The sequence below is a fragment of the Zingiber officinale genome, chromosome 4B (genome assembly GCF_018446385.1).
Source record: "Zingiber officinale cultivar Zhangliang chromosome 4B, Zo_v1.1, whole genome shotgun sequence".
NCBI lineage: Eukaryota > Viridiplantae > Streptophyta > Magnoliopsida > Zingiberales > Zingiberaceae > Zingiber > Zingiber officinale.
In genome coordinates, this window is record NC_055993.1 from 114,017,611 (window position 1) to 114,036,746 (window position 19,136).

The window sequence follows — 19,136 nt, forward strand, 5'->3', positions numbered from 1 at the left end:
AAAACTAAAAATCATCTCCATAGAAAATTCCCTAGCAATATCTAAAAGATAGTAAAAAGAGTTTAACTAAAATCATCTTAAAGATCACAACAATCATGAATACAATCCAAACAATAATCAGTAGGTATGGTAGTTTCAATCCACTTGAAAAATTAAGCAAGTTGCAATCTCACAAAGGATTTACCTAATCTATCTCTCACACTCAAGCATGTGTGTAAAGTGGAGCTCACTCAATGCAACTCACAACATTTCACTACCATAAGCTTGCTTATTTTCTAATTCTCCACCACTATAAGACATAGCATACATGAATCAAAAGGATTTAATCATGAAGAATTTAAATAGAAGCAAAAAGAACAACTGAAATGGATGAAATAGGCAAAAGAAAATGCATTAATGAAGAAAATGAGAAGATAAGAGTATTGGAGGAGTATACTTGATGAGTCGACCATTTTAATGTAAAAAGAGTTGAATACCATTTGTTTTAACCAATTCAAAAGACCAAGCTAACCTCTCCTTCAATTTGAATGCAAACATAGAATCTTGATACTCTATCTCCAACTTTGATACTCTCTTGAATGTGCCATTTTTTCTTCATTGTTTTTTTTTTCACTTCAATTCCAGCAACAATTCCAGCATTTGAAAGATAAAACAATCTCACATCAATTTATGAAGAACTCCCTCTCCCACACTTAAAATTTGGCCGTCTCGGACAATAAAACATAACCATCATTTCCAATAACTTAGTACTCTTCCTTTCCACTTCCTTTGTCTTTCTTCAATCTGCAAGTGTCTGCATTTCCAATTCCAGCAACCCCTGATATCATTGTCTATCAAAGACTAGCTTTCCAGAAGGATACATAACAAAAACAATTAATCGATAGGAGCTTCAATTCAAACATCATCAGATTTATTACACCAACATGTAATTGTTGTTCCATTAGTGTCATCTCTGCAGAATCAAATATTGCAGAATTTATCAGATTGAAATCTGGAATCTGAAAATCAGCAACAGAATTCAGCTTCAGAAATCCAGAATACAGCTCAAAATTTCTGAATGTTGGCACAATTGATCCTTTTCCTTTCCTCTGTTCTGTAATGTCCCTGCACATTCCTGCCTTCTTGAAACTCCATTCATACAATTCAAGTTAATGTAACCTAGCAGTAACAATTCTAGGAATTTGGAACTAAGCTTGGCACAAAACACACCAACAAACATGTTACACATATTTGATAAGTTCTGGAAATTACAGCACTTTGAAGTTGGAAGTAATTCTTTATCCAAGTGTGTAATTTCCACTCAAAAACTCCACATTCCAGCATCAAGGTAAATCAGAAATTCCAGCTAACAAATTTAACAAATCAAATTCCCTGCAGAACAGTTCAAAATACCAGCACTTCATCAACAGAAATAGCTCTCACAGAATTACAGATATTACATAAGCTCCAGCAATCTGATTTCAACTGAGATTTCCAGGTTTCAGCAGCTCTAGTTTGTTACAATTCATTTTTTCAGATTGATACAGAAATGCCACAAAATTCAAGATAGGAGCTATATGTTTCTGCATTTCTGAATTCTGCACTTTCCCTCACTGTTTTGAGTATTTCCAGCACAATGATATTCAGTTATAGCTTCTGAATTTTAGCTTCAGCACTTCAATTCAATTGTAGTTTTCAGATTTTTAGGTTTTTGATCTATAGAACACTTGAACAATTTGAAAAAACCATTTGTCAATGAGTAAGCATGAGCTTTACTTAGTCTTTTCATTGATCACAAAGTTGCATAAAGATCTTGGCACACAACTTATAATAACTGATACATCAATTGTAGATTTCACAAAACTGCAGATTAGTATCAATTCAGCAATCTTGGCTTCATTTCTGCAATTCTTGTCTTCAAACCAAATTCAGAAATCCAACTTAAGACTTTAATGTGCCAAGTTTTGTTGTACGTTTCTGAAATGGTCTGTTTAGTTCTGGATCTTAAGTGCAATTAGTTCTTGTTTCTTAGTGTTTCTAAAGTTTATTTTAGCAGCAATCTTCAACTCATATTAATGTATCACTTCAGGTATTCTTCAAAATTTGTTCTTATCACTGATATGAAACACTAAAAACATCCTCATCATCAGCTACATCCACTACCAGCTTAATTCCAGTGTATCAACAACATCTGCAAGGTTTCAAAGTGCATATTTTCAGATGTGCAGCCGTATCTTCAGATTAGCTTCAATTGAATTATGAAATTACAGAGGTTATGATCATTCAGATTCCCTTTTATAGATGATTTCTTTCACACTTTCAGCCCATCACAGATATAAAGCTTTCAGATTCTAGATTCACTTGAGTTACGTGCTAAAGTGCTGTCACTTGTTTCCTGCTTCCAAATTCAGAGATTTAGAGATTTGTCTTGAACCATTACACCCCATTTGTCACTGACCAATCAAAAACTTACTTGAGCCCTTTCACTAATCAAGAAGCTGTATATTACATTTGGCACATAAGACCATTCAATCAAAATCAAGCAATCAAGAACCAAAACCTCACCAGCAACTATTTCCAGATTAAGCAACAGCATTAAGAATTTCCAATTTTCAGGATTTGTGTTGATTCAAGTGTTGATCTGTGGACATTTTGGCAAATAGAACACCATTTGTCTATGACTTAACCAGAGTTTACTTGAACTTAACACTGGTTAGAAAATTCACAGGAAACTTGGCACAAACTGGCAGTGCTAAATAATTTCCAGCTTCTTGTAGCTTAATTCGAATCCTTGTGTTACATTAGTTCCTGTGTCTTCACTGCTAGGAAATCAGAACTTTCTTGGTTGTAAGGTTTTGAATTGCCCACAAATTTTCACTTACAAATTTCATTCCTGCAAGTTTCTGATTTTACTGGACTTGTACTACTCCAAAACGAATTCTAAACGTGTTAGTGCATCTTGATTACAGTATGGATTTCTCCTTTATGTAGCATTCCTTCCTTCTTCAAAGTCAGTCCAATTTTCACCTTCACTCTTCATCTTCATGCTGAATGGAAATTTGTAAATTCAGAATTCAATTCCAGAGAATTTTAGCTACTCCCCTTCCACCATTATATTTACATGCTTAAATATTGGAGAATTTAAGGAGATTGGCAACCCAATTGGTAGAAGAAAACCAAGTGCTCCACTTGGATTTTTACAGGCCGGATACTTATAACAGAATCTAGCTCACAACTAAATCTTTTCTTGCTTTTCTCTTGCACACTACTCCTAATTTCTGCATTCCAGTTATGTTTGTAGTCTTATCAGGTTCTGAAATTCATAGTTCCCAGAATTCAGTTTTGCATTTCCAGAATTCAGCTCCTTTCCAAACAGAATTTCTGTTTTAGGATTCAAATCAGGCATTTAACAACATCTTGAATATTGATGCTGATAAAATCAGATTCACAACTGCCAAAATCAGATTCAATGAAATTGAATTCTGATTCTGATTTCAGCAACCCCTTATTCTCCAAATTGGCACAGGATTCAGCAATTCAAGTGTAGGAGCATACTACAGTGTATTACAGCAATACTTTCCACTTTTAAATCAATCTATTGTGAATCAGATCTTCCAGCACCCAATAGATACTATTTTTTAAATTCTGCAACAATCCCAGCTTGCTTTTTTTTTGTTTTCTCAGTTTGCCTCTGCGAACAGCTTCATTGATATATCAGCAACTCTCTAACAGTCTACTCTATTCAATCAACTTTGAATTTGATCCATGGTAATCAGATTTCCAGCATGCACAACCAAGTTTGGCACACCATTGATACATCAATTCAAACTTTAATTCTGCACATTCTGTGAAATTCCAGCACTGCAAAACCCATTTCCATTCCCTCTGTTTCCTGATTCTTACTAAATTAAAGGAGCTTTCTGAGATGGAAATCATATATTCAATCCCTAATTGAGAGTCCAGATTAGGAATTACTACAGCTCATGGGCAGCAACACAATAGAATGCTCAGATTCCAGCATTACAAAACCTTTTTCATCTTATATCTTCAATTAGCTTGAGTGTATCACCAAAGTAACAATTTCTAGAATTCAAGACTATTTAAGCTTGCTCTATACATGAATAAACTCAAGGAATGGTTAAGTTTAGCATGCAATCTAATGAACCATCAATTCACATCTTCCCTGTTCAGAAAAAAACATTCCACTCCAATCTCAAAATTCCCAATCTCATGAACTTTGAACATATGAAATTTCTTCCACCACACTTAAAACTTTTCCATCTTGGTAATATAACTCATCAAGGATTCAACCAAAACTTTATAATGGAATGAAGGCAAGGCAAAGTGATCAAGGGTTAAAGTGCTAGATAAGAATATTTTAAGAAAATTGTGGAGAAAGGAATTGGAAAGTATGAAGGGGAACAAAATCGATTAAATCCTCAATTTCCATGCACACAAATGTTATTGTGACTTTGAAAGGAAATTAAGCAAGTTCTAGAGCTTAATTTGCTATGAGTGCATGCCACACAAAGTTAAAATAATGTTTAGGCTTAAATTGGTCCTCTCTAGGTATTTTCATACAATCAAGCTAAATCGATCAACATGGAATCCACTACCATTTTAACCAAAATCATGTGAGAAAAGCATCCAATCATGTCCCATGACCTAAAATTGATGATCAAATTTAAGAAACTTTTACCATCTTAGAAATATTACTTAGAAAATTCCTGGAGAATTTTATTCAAATGACATGCTATGTATACTAACAAATTGCAAAGTATGAAAGTAAAATGCAAAATAAAATGCAAAATGTAAAAACAAAGTGCAAATGCAAAGTATGTAACTAAGAAACGTATAAAGAATTTATTAGACTCAAAACATGAATTAAAATACAAGAGCAAGCAAGATTGGAACCAACTCCCCTTTAATTCCCGGTGGTTGAAGAAGGTTTAGAAGTAGTAGCCACCCCGGAAGTGGAGTAATCATGGTTCCACTTAAATTCTTCTTATTAATCCTTTTTCCCTTCACCATTCTTTCTGGAGGTCTTAATCGGTTCAGTTTTAGCACCCACTCCGGAAGCTTATGTTCTCCTACACAATCAATAAAGCAAAACACCTCCCACACACATGTGGGATAAAAAGAAAATAGGAGAAAATTAGTGTGGGTAAAACATATATCAAGAAATGCATCACATCTAATAAAATCAATAAATGGTACATCTATGAAATTCTCTAATGTATCACAAAAAATACTCACCTTGTCATGTTGAAAGGTACCTGGAGTGGTGTTTGTTACCTCTTTCTCCTCAAATAAATGCTCAAACTCTGGTTCTGGTGAGTGTACAACTTCATGTAGTGATTCTTGGGTGTTTGGCTCCATAGCACAAGTCCCTACACTTACATCCTCCATTCTTGGTGATTCTTGAGGTAATGCTTCCAGTAAGCAATCCCCTACACTTAAATCATCTTTTGCAACAAGACCTGCATCATTCACATCATCTAAAGCAACATCATCAGTAGATTCAGAAATTTGAACAACTACATCATCATCACAAATAAAATTAGAAAATTGTTGTGAAGAAAAAGAAGTAGTGTCAGGCCTGACAAGAGCTCCACAATCCATCTCTTCACTGGCATTTTGTGTTTGTAACTGATTAATAGATGATGCAATCTGATCTAACTGACTCTGAATATTCTGTATCCTTACAAATTGTTGCTCTTGATGCTCTCTCATTTGATGCATAACTTCATTGCATTTCCACATTGATTCTTCAATTTGTTCGTGTGCATCATCATACCTATTCCGTTGCTCCATTGGTAGGTAGGACTGATAGGAATGAGTCTGAGGCTGATAAAAATAATTCTCCATCCCATCTCCAAAATACGGATAATATGGATCCATGGTCAAATAGAATTTCCTGTTCTTACACTGAAACACTAGCAAATGAAATTAGAAGACTCAGGAACAAATAAAATCAAACACATGAATATATAATCATGAAAGCAATCAAAACAACAATCCTAAAATTACTAAACATTGCATATTACAAGTTCCCCGGCAACGGCGCCAAAATTTGATATAGCCGAATCTGTCACATCCGCTAATCAAATTAGTAAATGTATTTTCCACTGAACCCCTTAATTAAACAATAATGTTGTAGTAACGAGCCCAGGATCGATCCGAGGAACCAATGGTAGAATGTAATTTAGGATTGTCTTTTTATTCCTATTTTTGGGGTTTTTGATATAAAAATGAGTTGGGGGAATTTAAGCATGAATCTAAATGTAACAACGGAAAAGCACAGCAATAAAGAGATTAACCTAAAGCAAGAATGAAATCTAACAATGTGCCAATGTTCCAACCATAATGCATTGTCACCCTACATTATAATTAAACCATCAACACATTTAAACTAAATATGAAATAACGAAACAGGAATAAAATCTGATATAAAACAAGATGTAAACCCTAACTTAGAACTTAAACTCTAAACAATTAATCAAGCACAACTTAAACTCAAATTAAACTACAACAAGGTAAAGAAATACTAAATTACTTGCATAAAAACATAACAACCATTAAAAGAAACAAGTTCTAAGCTGTTGAACAGTAAGAAAAAGAACCAGAAAGAAATAAAAACCAATCCTCTCACAAACTTCATACTCTTGCCGTCACACAAGAGACCGAAATCGAAACCACCAAACTTCGGACCTCAGTGGAGAATCTCATCTGCGTCTCAGCTCAAGGAAGGCTCAGCTACACCGACGGACCACCCCCGACGAGCTAGAACAACCTGGAACCCCATGAATGGCCGAAAATCTGGATTTCTGCTACCCGGAGCTCTCTGGATCTGGGATGATGCTGCGGACTGCGGATGGGCATCGGATGAAGCTCAATAACGCCGGCGGACCACCTCCAAGCGCCACTGATGGGAATCGGAGTCGCCGATTGGAAGACCACCTCCAAATCGGGCTGGAACAGAGAAGATCCGAGAGCAGATTTCCGTCGGAGAGAACACCCAACGACGGTTCCAAATGATCGGGATGAGCTGCTGTAGAGATTATCCACCGAGGTTGAAGCTTGGGAAATGGATTGGAGAAGGAAAGGGGTCGAAATCCGAAGAAATGCCGCCAGGACGAAGCTGCTGTGCGTGGAGAGATCGACGAAGCAGAAAGAACACTGTAGCTTCTCATTTAAACATATCTCAGATTTGAACCGACGGCTGAGATTGATTCTGGGCTAAATCAACGGTAAAAAGTCATCCAAAATCTGATCCGAAGGTACTGATATGGATATCAGGTCTGGATCTACTCTCCCGTAGGTCGGATCGATCAGATCATCACTGGATGGCCCAGATCTGCCGATCTTCAATGAACGGCCCAGATTAATCCGGCTGGATCAATGGCTGGATGAACTCAGATCTGGATCAAAACTTCTGGATCTTCATCAATGGCTTAGATCTGCTCCCCATTAGGTTGGATCGGCCAGATCTTCAACGGATGGTTCAGATCTGTCCTATTCTTGATAAACGGCCCAAATCGACCCAAAGCTTGATCTTGTCTTTTGAACTCCGATTCGAGCCCAATTCCGGTCCAAATAGATCCAAATCTAAGATCCTTTGATGCCTACAAAATAAGAATCAAATATTAGCATCAAATAACACCAAAAATAATATAATTTGCAATTAAGTCCAAAATCTATGCAATGCACAAAAATGTAATTTAACCATGATTTAAACTATGAAACCAACATCAAAACCATGCATAAATGAATCAAAATAATACAGTAAAATCATGGTTATCATGCACCAGAGGTTTATTTTACAATAAATGACACGACATATACTAAAGGATATTATTTAACATATGGGATTTGCCCAACTTGGGCTACCTTCGTCAAGAGTTTTCCATGCCACGAGGATCCGAAGAGAAAAAAGTTCAAGGGAAGACAAGAGACTGCAAGAAAAGATGTTGAGCGGGCATTTGGAGTTCTCCAAGCTCATTGGGCAATAGTCAGAGGTCCAGTACGATATTGGTCGAGAGATATATTGAGGGATATCATGTATACGTGCATTATTTTGCACAATATGATTATTGAGGATGAGGGGGATGCAGTATCTAATTGGATGGGAGATGAAGAAAATCATCCGACGCGAGTAAAACAGGGCTCCACACCCGAATTCCAAGAATACCTCCGGAGAAATTGTGAGTTGTGTGACAGTGAAACACATCATTAACTTCGAGCTGACTTGGTTGAACATATATGAGCACTTGACGAAGGTAATTAATGAAAGATAATGAACGATGAAGTTAGTTTTGTGAAGCATCTAATTATAATATTTTATTTCATGAATGGTTAAATTTGTAGTTCTTTTTTTTTAAATAAATATATTTGATAAGTTTAAAAAAATGACAATGATTATAATTAAATTAAAATTCATAAATTAATTAAATATTAAATAAAGATATTAAATTAAATTAAAAAACATAAATTTATTAATTAAAATTTATAAATAAATTAAAGATCATAATTAATTAATATATTAAGTAAAAATCATATAAAGATATTAAATGAAAAAATAATAAATAAAGATATGTGATTTGTAACATAGGACCTATAGAGAACTTAAGTTTTTTGATTATAGAGGGAATAGTAAGTTTTCATTTTGATGTCGCATTGATGTGTAGGCATATTGAAAACTATAAAAAAATATTTATGGAAAGATTTAATTATTGGAAATGCGTTAAGTACTATGAACGTACAATAGGTGCGGTGCCCGCATAAGGGAATGCTGGATGTCAGAGGATCCGTCCGGTACTAAGCCGGACGGGTGGGCGTTCTCATGCCTGCATCCCAAATGGCTAGGCCACCGGTTTCCACCTTAATTAGGATCAAGGAGAAGGGTGAGTCTTCGTCTTTGTCTCTGGCTTCGCCTTCTCCGGCAACTTTCTTCTGCAAGATCTGCATGGACGCCCCTCCCGACGCCGATATGTTCACTAACGGCGCTGCCCCCACTCCTTCTGCCGTGACTGCCTCGGTCACTACGTCAGCGAGAAGGTTAAGGAGAATATATTGACGGTGAAATGCCCGGAAGTCAACTGCAGGAGCATCCTCGAGCCGCAGAGTTTCCGCGGCATGATACCCTGCGAGGTGTTTGACTGGTGGGAGGCGGCGGCATGCGAGGCCGCCATCCTAGGAATGAACCGGATTTACTGCCCGTTCAAGGGCTGCTCAGCGGCGCTGTTGGTGGACGATGAGGACGGCGGAGTGGCGACTTTAAAGAAGGCCGAGTGCCCTCACTGCCGGCGACTGTTCTGCGCGTTGTGCAAGGCGGGATGGCACGGCGAGTTGAGCTGCTCGGAGTTCCAGAGGCTGAGGACGAAGGAGAGGAGGAGGGAAGACTTGCTGCTGATGGAGGTGGCGAAGGAGAAGGGGTGGAAGCGGTGCCCCAAGTGCAAGTTCTTCGTGGAGAAGACCGCCGGCTGCCTGCACATCACTTGCAGATGTGGGCACGAGTTCTGCTACGGATGTGGATCAAAATGGGCAACAATTCACGCGAGTTGCAGTACTCCAAATTAAGTAATTAGTGGTTTGCTGATGGATGAACCAATGAAGGAAATGCTGAATGAGCATCAACAAGATGGAAGCTAAGGGAGCTTTCAAGAGCTTCAAAAAAACACAACATTCAGCAATGTTGTCCAATCAAGAGGTGATTTTCTAATCAATTGAAAATGTTATTGTTCAAGTCTAACATTCATTTTTGGGTGTCTAATCAATTGACAAGAGTTTACAAATAAATGGGAAGAAGACAAATTTGAAACAAATGACCCAAAAAAGAAGGAAAAGGTATTGGATAGAGTTGGAGGGCTTGGAGTAAGAGCAAAATCTTAGCATTGATTTCCTTTTCATTGTTTACTTTCAAATGCATTTCTAGTTCAGCTATCATGATTATTGACACAGATCGAACTGACATTTTTATTTGAGAGTGCTTTTAGCAAGAAAAGTTTTCAGTTGTCATCTCCTCCCTTCTAGTTGGACTATTCGATTTTCTAAACTCCAGGTTGAAGAAGATCTATGGCATGGACCCAGTTGTGGAGATGAAGAAGCCAGGGAGGGCATAGATATTATGGATTGTAACAAGTAGGAACAAAAAGATCTCAAAACATTTCTACAATCTCCCGCCCCATATTAAACCCTTTCTTGCGATAGGAGCCTCCTTTTAAAACTCCGTGTTAGATAATTATCTTTATTGGCCTTACAAAAATAAAAGAAATGAAATTATCTTCATGCAATTGAAGTTACTAATCAAATGTAACTCACCTTACAAATAATAATTATTATTATTTATAACAGATATAATAATAATAACCATTATAATCGATGCATAATTGGTACACGGAAATAAAGAAGTTAGATGTAACTCACCTTACAAATAATAATTATTATTATTTATAACGAAATAATAATCATTATAATCGATGCATGATGGATGTACGGAAACAAAAAAAGTCCCTATCTATAAAATGAAAGCATAATAATGTCCATTACATGAATGAATTTGTGTGCTTTAGAAAAAAGAAAGAAAAGAAAAGAGAAATCATATATGCAAAATAATTACATTACAATTATTCCTTCATGTATGTAAAATATATTGATTTTAAGATCTATTTCATAAAATAAATTTAAAGATCATGTACATTAACATGTGATATCAAAGCTTCCTTGTGAAATCTATATATTTTCATGCGTGAATTTAGTATGTTAAAATTAATAAATGCATTAATGACATTTAGAATCTTTGATGGATGAGAATTTAAAGAAATGAAATATTTGCACATTAATATTTTATTTATATCTTCAATAATGCTTGACATAATGTATATATAAATTTATATACTGATTAATTAATTACCATTTATGAATTTGGTTAATTATTGTAATATACATGCACATTTTAAAGATAATTAAGATTGCTTATGATTATGATATAAATATATGCATGATTTTATGTTAATTAAAATAGTTTGTGATCACTAAAGTGATCAAACTAAAATAATTAATTGTCATAATCATTTATTTATCATATTTATAAAATGCCTAATAAAAAAGGGATAAATAAATGGTGTTTATTTATCATTAAAATTATGGATTTTCCAAAAGAAATTTTATTTTTTAATGATTAGTGGCATAAATAAAGAAAATTAAAATTCTTGAATCAAATATATTTTATTTATCCAATTATTTATATTTAATTGAAGATTTTAATTTCTTAATAATATAAGGCATTTAATTTTTGATAGTACATTGTAATATTAGCCCAAAGGTATATTACAATATATTATATGGTTTTATCTAAATCTGTATGTCTAATTTACAGCAATTTCCTTTCATTTCCTTTCATTCGCAAACTTCTTCTGTTACTATGTTTAATAGTTTGAACTTTTCTGAATGGAATGCATAAGTCAATTTTCATTTACTTATATTGGATCTTGACTTGACATTATTAAAAGAAAAGCGCATTGCTATTACTGATTTAAACAGTGAGGAAGAAAAGTTCAACTATAAAACATGGACGCGATCTAACAGATTAAACCTTATATTTATGCAAATGGAAAAAGCTCATCGGTGATTTCTGACAGATATTAAAATTCTGTCAGCAATCTTATTTATTTTCCAAGATTAATAAGCTTATCGACAAAATTAATAGTCTGTCAGTAATATTGAAACTATACTGTCGGAATAATATTCCGTCGATAAATCAAAAAAATTTTATAGTGTAAGCAAACTTATTCAAGAGGAAAATAGATTTAAGAATTTGGGAGGTCATTCCATTAACTTCCCTATTCAAGGAGTTGGTAAAGCGCTAAAAACAAAAGTCAAAAGTTTTAAGAAAAAGAAAATTCTTATTAAAGCTCCTCATACTGATAAGAAGGAACACAATAATGATAAGTGTCATTTCTATAAGAAAAAAAAAACATTATTATTGTCCTAAACGCAAGACTTTTGAAAAGAAAGGTACATTAAAAGTCTATATTTGCTTTGAATCAAACTTTATTGATATTCTTCAAAATACTTGGTGGTTTGATTCTGGTGTTACTATTCATGTATTCAATATAATACAGAGATTTCTTACAATCCAAATCATGAACGAATTGAAAATTTCCTATATATATAGGAAATCATATGAAGGCTTTGATGGACAGTATAGGGATTTATTGTTTGATCTTAGATATTGACTATCATTTAGATCAATTACAAACTCTTTATGTATATTCAATTTCAAGGAAACTTATTTCTCTTTCAAAACTTGATATTTATGATTTTAGTTTAATTTATATAAGAATTCAAGACTTATTAATTTTGGAATTCTTATTGATTGTTTATACAAATTAAAACTTGATAATAAGTTTATCGAATCCTTACTTATTGTGCATCAAAATATTAGAATTAAGTAAAATATGGTTAGTGAAAGTCCTATTTTCTTGTGATATAAACGTTTAGGTCATATATCCAAATAAAGATTAGAAGATTGATAAAGAATGAGATTCTATAAAATTTAGATTTTATTGAACTTGATTTATATGTGATTTGTATTAAGGGAAAATAAATAAGACATAACAAAAAAAAAGGAGCCATGAGAAATACTTGACTTCTTGAAATAATACATATGTATGTGAATTTTTTGATACTCCATCTTTTGATGGGCAAAAGTATTTATCATCTTTTATCGATGATTTTTATGTTATGAGTATATCTATTTTAAAATATATAGATTTCATGAAATAAATTTAATGATCATATAAATTAACAGTACTCCAAACATTAGCGATATTTATTTGGAGGGACGGATTTAAAAATTGAGAAAAATATTTCGCAAAGAAATTTTTCGGAAGAATGAATTAGTTATTTTTTCCTCCGGTTTACTTTTTGTTAAATAATAGACAGATCTGTAGATCCATCCATGGATTAATTTTTTTGTCTTTTTTTCACCCTCTGAAATCGAGCGGAAAGCCCACATCCGTCCTTTGTCACAGCTCACGGGCATCGTATGAGGCGGTCGCGCGTCACGAAGGCGGCAACGCGGGCGGCACTGCATGATTCATTCTGCCGCACCGGCGTCAGCCACCAGTGGGGACGAAGATTGTAAGGAGCCAACGTACCCTCACTATCTCCACCCCCCCCCCACCGGTTCCCCTCTCCCTACTTTTGCCCCCACCATGACCGTCTCCCCTACAAAAAAACCCTATTAGAAATTTCTCCTTTGATGACGAGAAGAGTATGATCTGAGTGTCATCCCCAATCTCCAAAGCCAAATCTGAACGAAGCACCCATCCCTGTTCCCTTGTCGAGATATCGTTTTCCCCTTTTGGTTACTGACAACCACAAAAGTTACAATTTTGGTTCGTTCTTAGAGTAAAAAGTTGCTTGATCTCTGTCTCCAAGTTTATGTTTTCGAATGCCACGACTGATCAAAAGTGCGACCTGCCTGTTTCCCCACATCCAAGCTACCACGTTTCGATTCCATCTACTAGCATTGCTGGTTACCGATTCCTGCGGCTGACACTTGTTTATCTTTCATTTAGAGATTTCAATGCACACGAAGTTTCTGCTCAAATTTTGTGATCTAGTTAAGATGTTGAATTTACGAGAAGAAGATCACGCTGCAAAAGAAAGAACAGCGCTGGCTCGAGGCCCCAGACTTAGCTGCTGTAAGGTGATTATGGAAGAAGCTTCTGTACCACCATTTGGTTCTATCATTTGATACAATAAAGCTCTGCACTAAACAATCCTTAGCAAGTTCAATCCTCTTCTTGGCCTAGAGTAGTCAATCATTATGTCCCTTTTAGTTATAGAGCAAGATACTTCAATAGGCATGGCTGCCCCTTGGTTAGTTTGTCACAGTCCTTGATTAGAAGTTGGATTAAGTTATTGCTTAACCTATCACCTGCTGCTACATTATGAAGTTTTGTGGTTATAAAAAAAGAAAGTTAATCTGTTAGATTATCATCAATATATAAAGGTTTGGTGTTTAGTACCCCAAACATTCATATATATATATATATATATATATAACCCCTGAACAAGTCGTGGATTAAGAATTTTGGTATAGACCTACAAACTACCTTAGCAAAGTGTTAGGCAACAGAAGAATCCATTCTGAACAATTAGTGTCTCCCTCACAAATCACAATATATGCATTCTCAAAGTTGATGTGAGAAGGACTATTCACCCATCCTCTCCACTCTAGCTCCCCATCGATCCCAACACTTAGAAGTTGTGCATATTAGAAAATTATGTTCGACAATATTTTCTACACTATCATAGTTATTAAAAAAAAATTATGTTCGATCCCAAATATCTCTCTCACTATTAATTGATACTATTATAAAATAATATATATTTTTTTTAAATATAGATTTATGTTCCACCTATAGCCAAAAAGAAAAAAAAAAAACTCCATTTATCTTAACACTGTGATAGTTAAAATAACCTATCACAAACATTACGTAACATCTACTATAATAAATTCTAGGGGTGTGTTTTTTCATGTAAGTTGCTTATTTTGATAACATATCATATATATTTATAATTTTCATGTTAAATACTATTAATTTAAGTGGATTCTTTAAAAAATAAATTATTGACCCAAATTCAAAATATTAAATAATAAAAAAGTGATATTTTTTAAATTTCTTTCCGATATCATCAGACATTTTGCATATTTTCCGCATAAATTTGGAGTGCCGCGAAGAATGCGGAAATAATAGTATCGGATTAAAAAACAACACTCTAAATAATATTTTCCGCATATTATTATTATTAGGAGTAGTAGTAGTATTGGATTAAAAATATGAAGCAGTGAGTGCATGGTGTTGAATGTTCGTCTCCTTTTGGTCAACTTAAGTATATAAATGTCCCTGTTTTTTTATTTATTATACCAAATATCAACATGTTATAATTCTACTAATTATAAGATAGATACCTAGATGATTTTATACATTTGGGAGAAATATCAAGCCTCTTACCCCAACCCATTGAACAAATCTTAAATTTAATTAATTATTGATATTAAAACTTGAAGTTGTTAATTGAAGATGGAATTATTATTAACCTCTTCACGGATGACTTTCAGCAAAATGTGTTTAATATGACTGAATAAATTAAAATCTTCTCACCAACCCAAACATTTTTTAATCCGCACTTAATTGCAAAATGCTTGTCTTCTAGTATCTTAATTGTTTAACTACATCATCTTTTTAAAGCATCCTAAAACCACCGTCGACTGAAAGAAAAAATATTTTAGAAAAAATAAAAGGATAAATAATTTTAAGCCCTCTATGTTTTCTATCCGGTAACCGTTTGTCCCTCTATATTTAAAAACCAATACTTAATCCTCTCTAATCTAAAGTAAAAAAAAAAAAAATCAAAATAATCTTGACTTATATCCTAATTCTAAACATTAAAATTATTCTGACCGAAACATCCTTACTGAAAAGTAATCTCGGACTTCTAAGAAAAAAAAATAAAAATAAAAATAAAAATAAAAAATCCGGCATAACTATTGAAAGCTTAATCTTAAACCAAACCTAGATATATAGACCAATAATTTCACTTGTTCATAGAAAAAAAAGACTCTAATAAAATTCATATATGCATCGACATAAACATTAGAAAAGTAACAACTTTGAAAAGGATAATCATCCAAAAATTCATTCTACTATCTTCACCAAATCAAAAAAGAGTTAGAATTCTAAATTGATGAACCAAAATCAAATGAAGATGGTACAAAGTTCATCATTAAAAAATTTCCCTTCATCGTCAAATGTGGCCTATAATAAAGTAGGAGTGACATGTCAGTGTGACAACATTGCACCAACACACACATCAAAGATATTACAAAATCTAGGAAGGAAGTTTATAGGATATTGTGATTACAAGGTTAGTGCTTAAACATCTTAATATACCACATAAATCTAAAGCCACTAATATCTAATGGGTGTCAACTATTATTTGCATGCAAAAAAATGGTGAATGTAAGTTCTTCCGATGGATGGATGAAATAAAAGAAGAAATACAAGACTTCAACAGTTTTACCTTCTAAAAAGTTCAAATTAAGCTTAAGCTTTCAACGGTCATGTGAGATTTTTTTCCCCCATTTTTTTTATAGAAGTCTTAGGTTACTTTTCAGTAAGAATGTTCCAATCAAAATAATTTTAACGTTTAGAATTAGGGTTTAGGTCGGAGTTATTTTGGTTATTTACCATTTTTTCTTTTTGACTTTAGATAAGGGGGCTGATCCTGTCTGAAAGTGGAGAAGATGGTGGGCTGGGGATGTGGCTCGAAAGTTGACGGGGTGAAGACTCCACATGGTCCTACAACATGAGAAGTGTTAGTGCTGGGCCGAGAAGGGATTCCTAGCATTAATCCTCCGACGCTCAAGTCAGTAATCAATGGGAAATAGTAGAACTGCAACAGTGAACATTTTGAACAGTAAAGTAACGCATACTTTTGCCTATGCCCTATAGGTGGGAACTTTCTTTTATAGTGTCACTATAGTATTTGTGCATACATTTGTAAATGTATGCACATTTTCCAAAATGTTCTAGGAAAATATGAGTCAAAAGGTGGCCCTGACACTTTTCCTTAAACGAGCACACAAATTCCTGATGTGACAGGCTGGAAGCTTCTAAAATACAGTCTAGTTGCTGGACACACAAACATCTAAAAGGGTACAATAAGATACGTAGGTGGGTCCCATTGTAGGCTGACTAGATCCCGCTCGAATGGGTTGCCCCCTTTCAGCCGTGTCGTTCGGAGCTGCTGGCTTGCCCCCTTCTCTGCTTATCGACTATTAGTGGTTACCTTTGTCTTATCGGCCGGAACGCTTGATCAGCAAGGACCGGAAGTTTGTTGCTTACTGCTTACATCTTAACTCCAATTGCCAGTTATCGGAGGATGGTCGTTCAACATCCTTGCCCAACCGACCGGGGGTTATCGATCGTCACATCTGATCGATTGATCAGGGTCTTTGACCATTTTTAACTTTGACCTTCATATTAACATATTTTTTTTTCCCTTTAATCCTTTTTTTTTGTGGGCCTTCTTCATTTCCATATAAAGGGTAAGTATTATTTTTAAAATATAAGAGGTAAATTATTACCAGATAGAAACTATACACCAGGCTTAAAGTTATTTAGATAATAAAAAGAACCCTCAATTATGAGAATTGTGAAAAGAGCACTGTTTTAAAAAGACAAATGTCCCACTATATTTTTTTACTAAAAAATTTTTTATTACAGTATTATTATAGCAGTCATAGACTAGGTATTATAACATATAAAATTAAATGATTTTAAAATTTAATCAAAAATATTTTTATATAAAAATATATTTATTAATGATGTGGATATGGTTTAGGGTAGGGGAGGAATTAAGGGAAAAGTAGGGGCAATTTGGGAAAGTCATGAGGTAGGGATTTAAGGGGGGAAGAACACTATAGCAAAGGGGGAGGATGCTTCGTGTTTGGGTCGTCGCCAATAGGAACAAAAGAAGGTCTTTCTTCCTCCCTCGCGCGCTCCCCGCCGGCGCCGACGCCGGTCGCCGGCCTCCACATCTTCTCCTCTCCCTCTCCTCCTCGCGACGCCATTGCTGGATCGACACGCCGCCAACTCCTCTCCTTCTCCCTCGATGCCGCCATCTCCTCCCCACGTCCTCCTCGCGACGTCGCCGTCGGACAGACAGGCCATTGTTCCACTCATCCTCCTCGTGACGTCATTGTCGGACAGACCGGCCACTGTTCCCCTCTTCCTCCTCGCGATGTCGTCGTTAGATAGACCGACCACTGTTCCCCTCATCCTCCTCGCAACGTCATCGCCAGACAAATCGACCACTGCCTCTCTCCTCCTCCTCGCGACGCCGTCGCTGGACAAGATGGGCATTGCAGTCGCCTTCTCCCACACCGCTGGCAAGCCACCGCTCCCCCTCTCTCTCCCTCGCTCTCGACTACGTATTGGCCCCCGCCACAGGCGGAGCATGATCTCCCCGGAACCCATCAGTTGACGCCGGGCCGTCGGCGAGCAGCAACCACCCGCTTCCCTCACGCGTACCCTCAACTCCCCTTCATCGGTTTCCGCACTCCACAGCTAACAGCCACCTTCTAGCGACAGCCAACGGTTGACCAATCGAAGTGGTTGACCCTTTGCATCGGTCCGACATCGATCCAGCACTCCTCAGCAGTAGGCCCTGCTGCTGGCACTCATATCCGTCGGTCCTATTTTCCCGCTCTCGATCCGCATTGTCATATACCTTTGATGTCGATTGGGCCCCCGAGCCCTCGCTGTCATTATGCTCCGACCCGACGTGTGTGATGTTTTTATGCTCTGGCCCTTGTGTCTCTATTGTATCCCGACTTGTGAGTCGCGGTGGTCTTTCGGACTGTGTGCGTTATGTCTAGTCTTCGGGTTGTTGTTGTTGGTGCGGTTAGCATTAATTGTCTAACTCAGGTTTTTGATGAATGACAAATTAGGTTAAGTTAGGTTTGTCGTTATCTAACACTCTGATCAAGTGTGCAGGCGAAGTCCAGACAGGTCGACGGGCTGACCGAATGTCTGGCACGAAATCCAAGTAGGTCGACGGGCTGACCGGACGCTTGGCACGAAGTCCAAATAGGTCGACAGGCTGACCGGACATTTGGCACAAAGTCCAAGCGGGTCAACGGGTTGACCGGATGCTTGGCACGAAGTCCAGCTAGGTCGACGGGCTGACCGGATAGCTGGTGAGAAGTCCAGACGGGTCGAAGGGCTGACCAGACGTCTGACAGGTGAGTAAAGGTAAGTCACTGGAAGGGAGTGACTGTGAGGACGCGTTCCCGGGAAGGGAACATTAGGCGTCGATCCAGCTTAGATCCATTTTGGATATCTAAGTCGAGATCGTGACTAGATTCCGGTCTCGAAAAGACGGAATCTAAGTTATACTCTTTATGTTGAACTTATAAACTGTGCTAACACTTTGTTTTGCAGGATACACATTATATATTTGCCTCGGACTAACCTTGTCTTGCAGGAGAAGAAGTTACTGAAGAAAGGAGGTCCGGGAGCCCGAAAGGGATCCGGGCGCCTGGAGGTCCGAGCGCCCGGAGGCAAATGTTATCCAAGACG

At 36.1% G+C, this 19,136-nt stretch overlaps 1 protein-coding gene across 1 annotated transcript; it reads left to right on the plus strand.

The window, feature by feature from the left end:
* The first annotated feature begins 8,836 nt into the window (after positions 1-8,836).
* Positions 8,837-9,558, plus strand: LOC121978559 (E3 ubiquitin-protein ligase RNF144B-like). The gene is made up of 2 exons (XM_042530889.1): positions 8,837-9,036; positions 9,084-9,558. The coding sequence occupies exons 1-2, from the start codon at positions 8,837-8,839 to the stop codon at positions 9,556-9,558; spliced, it is 675 nt and encodes a 224-aa protein (XP_042386823.1).
* Positions 9,559-19,136: the final 9,578 nt, after the last annotated feature.